The 11,288-nt window shown below is 38.1% G+C and overlaps 1 protein-coding gene across 1 annotated transcript in view; it reads left to right on the top strand.

Moving 5' to 3' along the window:
- SEMA5A (semaphorin 5A) overlaps positions 1 to 11,288 on the top strand; it is a 227,816-nt gene that overhangs the window by 194,817 nt on the left and 21,711 nt on the right. Inside the window, exon 16 of the mRNA XM_074146236.1 lies at positions 7,867 to 8,085. Within this exon, the coding sequence (XP_074002337.1) occupies positions 7,867 to 8,085 (219 nt within the window). The remainder of the gene's footprint in view (positions 1 to 7,866; positions 8,086 to 11,288) is intronic.

Here is an 11,288-nt window from a genome sequence, read left to right as displayed (position 1 = left end):
GGCCAAAGTTAGATACCTTCAGAAAACAATTAAGCAATGACAACCCTTCTAATTTCAGTCAAACAGTCTTAAAGAGTCTTTTATTTGCTCTTTTCCCTTTTTAAAAGGTTTTTTTTTGGGGGGGAGGTGGAAGGGAGAATAATATCTGAAGAAAAGTCACAAATTCCTTAAAGGAGAAAAAGGCACCCAGAAACCTGAACTTAGATTCTCAGTTGTCAGTGCTTTCTCTATGCCAAACTTAAAACAATAGTTATTTTTGAAGGCAGGATGTAATTTTGTCTGAAATACTGTTTTAATGGCCACAATCTTTTGTGAAGAGATAGATTAAACCCTAGTGTTACCTGCAAGAAATCTATAGTGCATTCAGGATTTAGTAAAGAATAAAACAGGTGCTGATAATAAGCGGTGTCCTGTAGTCAGGAGGAGTACATGTTGAGATGTTATCTCATACTGTCCTATTGAAGCTAAACTGTGGTATTCTGAGATAAGAACAAAATGAATTGTGGAAGTTAGACTGAATTTGATGACAAATTCAAGTTTGATTGACAAAAAACAAGTCTTCACTGGAGCTTTGGCATTAAATATTTAAACCCAGAAAAGCTAGGTACAAGAAATAAAGTTCTCGTGATAACATAACATCCTCAATCTGCATACTGTTTGGGTTTTTTTTTAACTGCATTAGTGTTTGTCATTGCATATTTCCATTTAAATTTTACTAAGTAAGTTTAGAAGGTTTATAAGGTTTTTATAAACTTACAGGTATATAGGCCTGAAAGTACGTAAGTTTTATGCTTCAAAGTTATTGTCAAATATCTTGCAGAATATCTTCAGAAAGTGACAACACTGAAACAATCTTTGATTATCCTTATTACCTGCTGCACTTTAAACAGTGTTTCATGTTGTCATTTAGAAATGATTCAGGATACTTTGGGTCCCGATTGTCTTTTCCCAAAGTCATGAACCTAAACTGCTTGGATAATTGAATTTTCTTTGTTAGGTTTGAACAGGAGGGCATAAGGCATAAATCAGTCAAGTAATATAATCTATCAGGTGTCACTACTACTTCTCTCTTATTTAGAGCTGTATTCCTTAGCTACAGGCTAGACTAGAGAATTATTATAAATATATGTGCTTTATTAGAGTCTCACTTTAAGGCAAATTAATTGAACTCGGCTGGGAATGTTGCAGTCTTCAAGAAGAATCAGGCCAATCAAAATCTCATTACAGGCTCCTGCAAAGGCAGATTTTTTTCTCCTGTACTAGTCAGGGCTAGGAGACTTTCATGTTAACATATCTCTGAACAGAATTAATTTCTTGTGGATTTATAAGACTATTCCAATTCGACCAAAAAGTTTTTAAAAATTACTTAGAAATTTTCAAATCATCTTTGAGTAACCTGGTCTAATGGAAGGTACCCCTGCCCATGGCAGGGAGGTTGGAACTAGATGATCTTAAAGGTCCCTTTCAACCCAAACCGTTCTATGATTCTGTGATCTTGGTTTAGACCAGAATTACATAATTAGACATCTTTTTTCTGTTATACATGCTTGTTAAGTATAATGGAATAAGGAAATCGGCAGCAAAGCAGAGCTCATTTCTTTGTAATTTTACCTATATTGAACAAAGCATAAACAGTTAAAATGAGAGAATAGTCTTCTGTTTAGATGTCAGTTCATACCTTCTGTCTTCCCTCATCTTAGAAGTTGATGGTTATTTTGTCCACAAAATCCCTGTGATCGCTTTTACTGAAGTTTTTGCAGTACTTGTTGTTACTTGTGCAAATTTTTACTTTAGGAAAGCCCAGCTGCCTGTTTAAAATTGTACTGGGATTAAGTAGCTAAATTCCCTTTTCTAGCCTCAGTGTGCAGCAGTTTATTAATTGAGTAGAACTTCTAACAAGTGAAAATAAGCCTGCTAGTAAACTGCAAGCAGAATTCCTACATCTAGTTGTTCAGAGGGCTTTAAGTCAGCCATAGGCTTTCTGAGAATGATTTAGTTAAAACATTTGAATGATGAACCTGTCGTAAATGCCAGTTCTGGATTTGATTCACAGCTGTTCTGTCTGTCTTGAGAAAACTATTCATTAATTCACTGACGATGCTGTGACTGATCATTCCTTTTGCAGATTTCACAACTTTTTCTGTAGATAAAATTTTAATAAGGAGAGCTTAGGTGTTGTTTTAGCAACTAGATTTTTGCTGTTACCAAGCTAAGGGCATTGGCCCTTGCATTCCATTTTTGCCAGATATTTTCATCTTGAGGAAAATAAGATGAGAAATACAGAAGGCTTAATGTTGTTTTCTGTTGGGTGGCACAATCTGGTTTCTGTTCTTGGAGGTGGATACGGAGCAATCAGAATGTGACCCAAATGGCAAGCAGAGGTGGCAAGCAAGAAAACCACAGTTTTATGAGAAAAGTAGTAGTTTTCATAGTTTCATGCCACTTGATCTGAAAGATTGGAATGGTTTCATATTTATAACTTCTCCTATTGAATTTGATGTAAGCTGTGATACAGATAGGTCTCGGTTCTGTATAGCCAATTACTTTCTGAAGAAGTTTTTTCTTGAAGAAATTCTACAATGTAATCTTTTGGTTAGCTTTACATTACACCCTCTGCCCCCGTCCCCTGCCCCTGCCACTGCCTCAATAAACAGGACTTCTTAGCTGAAGGACTCAATGATTCTTATTCTCCATCCATTTTCCATAGCTTAACAAGTTACTACACATCAGTTGGCCAAAGAAAGCAAGCAGTGGTTGGACTTTCCATTTGAAACAGAGTCTTTGCATGGACAGCTACAAGAGCTCTGCAGAATTGTAATAATTAGATCATGAGTCCTCTTTTTTATATGTGCGTGTGTATGTATTTATAATACATGCATATGTATAAGTACATATTTGTGTGTGTACGTATATGTGCACATGATTTATTGGATTGTCCTCATGCTGGTATTATGCTAGGCAAATCAGAATCGTAGAACAGCTTGAGTTGGAAGGGACCTTTAAAGGTCATCTAGTCCAAACGCCCCTGCAATTAGCAGGAGCATCTTCAACTAGATCAGATTGGTCAGAGCCCCGTACAACCTGGCCTGGAACGTTTCCAGGGATGGGGCACCTACTGCCTCTCTGGGCAATCTGTTCCAATGTTTCACCACCCTCATTGTAAAAAATGTCTTCCTTGCATCTATTCTAAATCTTCCCTCTTTTCGTTTAAAGCCATTACCCTTTGTCCTATCACAACAAGCCCTGCTAAAAAGTTTGTCCCCATCTTTCCTGTAGGTCCTCTTTAAGTACTGAAAGACTGCAATAAGGCCTCCCCAGAGCCTTCTCTTCTCCAGGCTGAACAACCCTAACTCTTCTTAATTCACCCATTCTCCATATGTCCTTTTTAAAATAGCACGTGAAAGTATCAATGTCCTAATACTAAAAACTTGTTAGGGGGGAGCCTTTATTAAATATTAGCTATATAGGATATTGAACGACTTTTATTTAAAAGAGACTGCATGTTCTGAGTTGTAACACAATGAAAATGCCTCAGAAGCACAAGGTCCTTAAACTGAAGAGGTTTGTTACAGAATGATGTCTCATTACTTTAATTTTCAACTGTCTTCTTTTCTCTTAGATTTCTTCTCCAGTATCTGCCTATGAAGGATATATTTACAGTTTTTTGTAGAAATGAAGGGACTGCATTGATGGGATACTTACACAGATTGAGTTTTCTGTCACTGCCAAACGTTCTCTTTAGAGTTTTGTGTTCAGAGAGGCAGTCATTCTGTGCCTTGCCATCTTTTGAAAGAAATAATCTTCCTTATTCTTTAATGTATCTGAAAGAGAGACCACCTGCTTAGTTTCTCTCCCCACATCTTGAGGCCTAAACTCTTACAGTACTCAAGAAGGATCCGTAGAATAATCTATAACACAGATTTATAACCATCTGTTCACAGTGTTCTCCTATAACTTCTGAATACAATCAGTCAAATAGTAAGTCAAATAATCAGTCAAATCTCCTCAATAGAATAAATGGATCAAGTTCAGTTTTTGTAAGAGTCCAGGTAAAAGTAAAGCTGGGGTTGAGAGTTAACTATTTCTACTTTTTTTTTTTTTTCATTGTACTTAATTATCATTGAATCATTTAGGTTGAAAGGGACTTCTTGAGGTCATCTAGTCCAATTGCCCTGCTTGATCAGGGTCACTTAGCACTGGTTGCCCAGGACCTTGTAAAGTCAAATTTTCAATATCTCAATAAATGGAGACTACACAACCTCTAAGGGCAACCTGCTCCAGTATTTGAACACACTCACAGTAAAAAGGTGGTTTTTTGTGTTCAGATGGAATTTTAGTTTTTAATTTCTGCCCATTCCCTTTTGTCCTGTTGGTGGATACTACTAAGAGGAGCCTGGATCTCTCTTTTTTGTTCCCCCCATCACGTATTTATACACAGCAATGAGATCCCCTTGAGCCTTCTCTTCTCCAGGTTGAACAGTCCCAGCACTCTCAGCCTCTTACATGAAAGATACTCCGAGCCTTATATGAAAGATACTCCTTTGGCCCTACCCTGGATTTGCTTCAGTAAGTCCATATCTTTCTTTCCTTCACAATCCGCCCCAGAACTGGGCCCCATGTGGGCCCACTCCATGTGGGATCTCACCAGTGCTGAGGGGAAGAATTACCTCCCTTAACCTACTGGCAAGGCTCTTCCCAGTGTAGCCCAGGAAGCTGTTTGCCTACTTTACCACCAGGGCACATTGCTGGCTTACAGTCAGCTTGTTGTTCACCAGGACCCCAAGATCCTTCTCTACAGAGCTGCTTTATAGATGGTTGGCCTCCAACTACTGTTGCATGGCATTGTTCTTGCCCAGATACAAGGTTTTGCATTTCCCCTTGTTGAACTCCATGAGGTTCCTCTCTGCCTAGTCAAAGTGTGACAACCCTCTGGTGTATCAGCCACTCTTCCCAGTTTTGTATCATCATCAAACTTGTCCAGATCATTAATGACGGTGTTAAACAGGATTGGACCCAGAACTGACCCTTGGCATACATTATTAGGGACTTTCATGCAGCTGGACTTTGCATGACTGATCACAACCTTTTGGGCACAGTTGTTCAGCCAATTTTCAATCCATTGCACTGTCCACTTATCTGGCCCATCCTTTGTTGACTCGTCTATTAGGAAGTTATGGGACATCAAAATCCTTACTAAAGTTGAGATAAGTAACATCCACTGTTCTCCCCTCATCCGTGAACCTAGTCAACTCATGTAGAAGGTTATAAGGTTGTTCGAGGAACAAATAGTACTGTATTTCCAGAACATAAACTGATCTTGTTATTTTTAATGTCATTAGTGTCATAATGTTAATTTTTTAATATGTGTTTTCTGTCTGAAGAGAAAATTCTAAACCCGCTCTATAAACACTGTACGAGTTACAGTAAAACTGTGAAAAGACTGCTCCTTGTAATAATTTTTTTAATGCTTTGGAAAGAAAAAAACAGGGGAACACTTGCTGCAGACCAAACTCTACACTGAAAAAATTCTTTAGAATATTTTTCTGTTTCAGAGCTAAAGTGCCTCAGAGCTTTCCCTTAGAAGATTCCCCTCCCCACTCGCCAATTTAAATCACAAGAAATCTAATATCATAATGGCAAATAAGGTCACACATTTTCCTTAGAACTGACAAAGGTACACCTGTAGTGCAAAAATGTCTTCAGAACGTCCTAGTATTGGTGTGAAGTGATGAACATTGCAGTGTTTTATGAAGAAAATTACTAGCAATCTAGTCTAACACTTTTTTTCATTGTTTGCTGTTAATTTAATAACTAACAAAAAAAGTTTAATTTGAAATGCTGTTTTAAAAAAAACACTATTATTTTGGTCTCACAGCTCACTGCGTGCATAAGCTGGGCATTTCCATGACCTAAGTGATACAAAATTGCAAAAAAAAAAAGCTCTTACAGAGCTGGAAAGTGAACCTGTATTCAGAATTCCCTTACTGTTTCTCTGTATTTGCTTCTTACTGGATTGGAATGTATGTCATGTTTCTTGAAATGCTGCTTTTAATATCTGTGTAATAGAATATGGCTCAGCAGGAGAGAAATAGTTACCCTCTATAGTCACTGGGAGGTTTTACCCATTTTTAGTCATTTTTATATTGCTGTTCTGCTGTTTTCTTATTAAGATCATCAGTTGCTTTTTACAAGTATTTCTGTGTTGCTGCATCATCATTCCAATATTACCAGTTGTTGTCGTGTTGAATGAAGATATGCAGTCTCATCTACTTTGGGATGAAAGGGCAGAACTTAAGCATTATTACTAATTCCATAAGCACAGGTAGAAATAGGGCATAATTGTTTCAGTACTGGACACTATGAATGAGGGGCTTCTCCATTTTGATTATCCAGAGTACTGGTCCTATGCAGTCCAGGAGTCCTGTTGGGCAGTCTCTTCGCAGTATTAGTTGTAGCTTTCCAGTATAGGACTCAGTACATCTTCTGTTTCTCTAGCTCCATTTGATACGCCCACAGTGCCTGTGCTTGTGCGTAGGGCATAAAACAGTTTCTTAAGAACAAAAGTTTGTGCTGCAGTTTAAGCTGCAAACAATCCCCTGCATTTCTGCACTGTTGATGGTACCATTCATCTGGATTTACATTTGCAATACTGAAGCTCTAGCATAGGCAGGCAGCCACATCATCTGCTGTTTTAAGTACCATTCTTGGGACTTTCTCTCATTGCAACTATTTAAATAAGTGCTTGTAATAAAAGTAGCAGTTAGTGGTCCATCGATCATAGAGTTTCCAGTGATGCTAGCACTGGGGAAGGTGAACTGCTTTGGCAACAGTAAGAAATACCAGTAGTGTTGCTGGAGATGCTTAGTAGCAATGCTTAGAGGTAATGCTACAGCTCAAGAGTGAGTTTGGTGTTGTGCTGAATACAGTTGAGGTAGTCTTTTTCCATGCAGAACCAAGCCTGAAAGTGACAAAGATACTCAAATTAACTGCAGATTATTAGAACTTCACCAGGGACTACATCCAAGCATGTTGATTGTATGCTGTAAACAAGAAATAGTGGACTTCAGTCTCCATTGCTGTTTAATCTAACGCCTTTTCTCAATACTAAACTCACTTAGAAAAGATATCTTCCATTTGCCAGATGGTTATTTTAACTAGGAAGTATTCTATCGTGTGTGTCTCCAAAGGGCTGATTTCCATAGCTTATATGTGGTTTAGAACAATTCAACTCAGTGGAAAATAAACTAGTTTTTGAAGTGGCAAAACGCTCTCCACAAAAGGGCAGTCTCACTAGACTTTGTGGAATTATTGCTGTACGCTATCTAAAGTCTGACTATGGTTAGGATAAGTACAGTGCATTGCTTTCTAAGACATTCATGAGCCTCTGGGCACAGCAAGCACTAGTGGAGGGAGGCTGGGTAGATCAAGTGAGCAGAGCCCTGCAGTAGGACCAGGGGAGTTGGCTCGATGAGTGGTCACAGGCAGCTCAGTCTTGTCTTCTTTGCCACCTTCTTCCACTAAAACAGAGGCAATAATACCTATGTAATGTATTTGGAGATTTTCTGATGACAGTTCCTGTGCAGGAGATAATTTTTATCATCCTCAGGTGGAGTAAATTGACTTTAGTTCAGTCAATGCAGCTATAAAGCTTTAACTGAAGAGTTGGATCCACATCCTCACTGTAGGTCTGTGCAAGTGATTAAGAAATTTCTCTTATGCAAGAGGTTCTTGAGATAAAACTACAGTTTGGATTGTAAGACTAGAGGACCAACCCTCCTGGTCATATTACTATTTGAAAAGGAAAAGGTTGTTTTGGGGTGAGATGTGTTTTAATTCAGTGCGTTTTTCCAACCCTTATTTTATTAGGACTGTCAGGGGATTTCTTGCGTTCTGGACGATACTCTGCTCATACCATCAATGGTGCCTGGTCACCCTGGTCTCCGTGGTCTCAGTGCAGTCGTGACTGCAGTAGAGGTATCCGAAACCGCAAACGGGTCTGCAGCAATCCTGAGCCCAAGTATGGGGGACTTCCTTGCCTTGGCCCATCTCTAGAGTACCAGGAATGCAACATTTTGCCTTGTCCAGGTAAGAATCAACTGAAATAAAAGAAGTACTTGAAAATAAAATAACTCGTCTTCAGGGTTATATTTTGCAACAGTGGATTTGGGGTTTTTCGTGAATTTGGGGTCTGTTTTGTGTTTTGAATAAAATACATCTCAATTTACCTTTATAATGTAAGTGGATTTGGATAAGATACCCAAGTAATGTCAATCAGCTTATTGTCAATTAATAGCTATGTTGTTTTTCACTTGTGAGACTTTGATTGTAAAAATATAATTCTAATAAGTAAATTTATAAGAGAAAAAAAGATATAAGAAATCTGGCAAGACATGAGAAGTCTGGCCTAGTCTTTATTTAAACTCAAATTATCATTTTCATTACAGTAGTTTCTGGCATTAAATCTGTGCTAGCTTTTGAGTGTAGAGCCTCCAGCAAATAAGGTTCAGGACTGATCACCAAACTAGATGATATCTCAAGTAGGACATAAAGATTGTTCTTGGAATCTTGAGCTTCTCCTTCATTGAAAGTTGTTTTATGATTCTATAAAAAGGGTTACAAGTAGAATATATATTTTCAAGAAAGTACTTTGGGTTATAAATCACTGTTGTATCTTAGACATTTGGGGAAAAAACAAATCTTGGTTTCAGTCACCTCTCACCCGTCATAAAACAGACATCCAAATTCAGAGGCTTTTGAGCTTTGCAGAGGCTTTATGGAAAAAGAAAAGGGAAGGATATAGGAGAATACAGGAAGAAAAGAAAGTGCAATTGGAATAGGAGGAAAGAATTCAAGGTATGAAATGACAGAGAGGAAGAAGGATAATGACTGAGAGACTCCGCTCTTTCCAGTATCAACAAGTAAATTTAGAAATAAGCTTTCATAAATCTTTAATTGTATTAATTATATATAACAGTCCTGCATATTTTATTATTGAAGACTTGGAGCTTTTGACTTTTATTCAAGTGTGAACCTGAAGGATTACTATGGAAATACACATATTACAAATGTATATTACTATACTAAAACATACATGTGGGTGTGTCTTTGTATATATTTCCAAAGGGTTACAATTTAAAACCGTGTTCCCTAAATCACGGACATGTCTTTCTTAAATATGAGTATTTTGTCAAATCTTATCATTACAGTACTTGCCCTAAGCTTTGTAAGCCCTTTGACAGTCACTGTCCATTCTCTACATCAGAATCTAAGCAGTAGATCTGTGCAGAAGACAGAGCTTCCCTTTCAGGAGGACACAGGTTCTTGAATAAAATACTTCTGTCTTGAAATGAACCTAAGTAATATATTTCAGCAGATATCCCACAAACCTAGCAGCTCTGTTGAGCATTCTGGCTGCTCAGTGAAAGTGAACTTCTCTGCAGTTTTATGACTAATGGGAACAGTAGGATTCCTTGGCAACTTGAATGCCTCAGGCCTGCCCCCTGAGGCATTCAAGCCTCCGACTCTCCTGCTGGTGGGTCAGATACAAAGGAAATATCAGTTGGGGATCTCTGCTTCAGTCTGCTTGAAAGCCCATGGAGCCATTGAGGGTCTGAGAGAGGCACTTGGGCACAAGCCAGCACTTTCTGGTGAAGTTTTTTTGCTGCATCCAAGGAGGAGGAAAGTAGCTTTAGATGCTCATTGTGTAGCTTCTCTATCTGGCAATGTAAGCATCTGAGGAGATCAAGGGAAGAGATTATACATTTCTTTCTGAGTTTAGAGGCATGATCAGTTGAAGGGCGGTCATGTTTTCTACACCAAGTAGTGTGAGAGAGAGGTGAAAGGGAGTCAGCAGAGAGCCAACAGTTGGCAGAGTATTATAAAATTGTGGCCCAATTCTTCACATTTGCACATAGGAAACTGTTGTACTAACATGTGCCAGCCTCCCCAGGGATACACGCAGTAGGTGAAGCAAGCTAGAACGTAGCACCTCCTCATCAGTTCTTTCTTCCCTTACAAAGGGAATCCCTCCATGAGCCACTGCCTTTAGCTTCCTTTGAAGCAGATGAATGGTGTGGTAATAGCTAACAGCTCAGCTCACAAACTTTAAGGTATATGATTGTATAGCCATACTGTAGTAACTGAAGTACATTCATTAAATGGACCCAGATTATTTATAATTTGTTGTTCATGCCTTGCTGTTGATTCTTAAATTAAATGCTGTCTTGAATATTGTTGGATTTTTTCAAAGTTAAAATAAGTTAAAAGTTTTCAGAAGTGGTATTTTTAATTAGCTCTGCAGCTAGTACGCTATTATATTTTTTTGAAGGAAATTGTTCCAACCAGTAAAGCACATAGTTGTGCAGGCATAAGTTTGATGTCAAGGCCCTTGTTGTTTATAAGTTAGCCAGTCTGGGGTATTGGTTAACTCATAAACATGAAGTTGTAAGGCAGAATTTAAAATTGTGCTTTATATAAAAATTATTCTCTCTTCTTCTGTCTCTGAACTTGAAAATACTTCTAAAGATCAGTTGGTATAAAGTGTGGTGGGCCTTTCTGAAGCAAGAAGGGGTGTCCTATTGTATCTAATAACTTTCTTCAGAGACAAGTTTAGCTTTTCTTTTTAGTGCGAAGTAAATTTGAATAAAGATGTAGAGCTTGAATTAAGTATTTAGATGTACGATAGCCTGCAAGGAATCACAAAGTTCCTCAGCTACAGGACTACTGTTTGCCAGTAATTAAGAAGAAATGTAAGGGGCTAAGTCAGATCTCAGATAAATCTGAAGGGAAAACATTGCAAGCAGTAGATGTAATTTATTATTTTATTTTCTTTAAAACATGGGAGAGTAAAAAATGAATGCAGAACAAGGCTTATCCATAAATTAGACCTGATTATAAATTTGTAGAAAGGGAATAATTTTTTATTAGAGAAGCATACTGATGAAATTTAATTCTCTCCATTTTTAAGGAAAGTTGCAGAAAGTTAAATTGGTGGCTAAACATGAACATATCTTAGGTTGACATTCATGAGACCTCATCAAGTAAGGGGAGACATAAACAATACATGGGTGAAGAGCCTTTGGTTCAGGCCCATGGGTACAAACCTGGCAGATCCCGCAGCAGGGAGAGTAAAAGCCAGTAAAAGAAACCATGGTTGGATCACTTTTCAACCTTCTTGTTAACCACTGTGCTGCTGACCAGATTTCATTTCCTAGGTGCTTGTATTTAGGACAGCTATGTAAAGTCATTCTTACCCTAGCTATTCAAGTGAGTTTCTAAAATGTCCCTGT

Source organism: Numenius arquata, chromosome 4 (genome assembly GCF_964106895.1).
Source record: "Numenius arquata chromosome 4, bNumArq3.hap1.1, whole genome shotgun sequence".
NCBI lineage: Eukaryota > Metazoa > Chordata > Aves > Charadriiformes > Scolopacidae > Numenius > Numenius arquata.
This window is presented reverse-complemented; position numbering and strand designations above follow the sequence as displayed.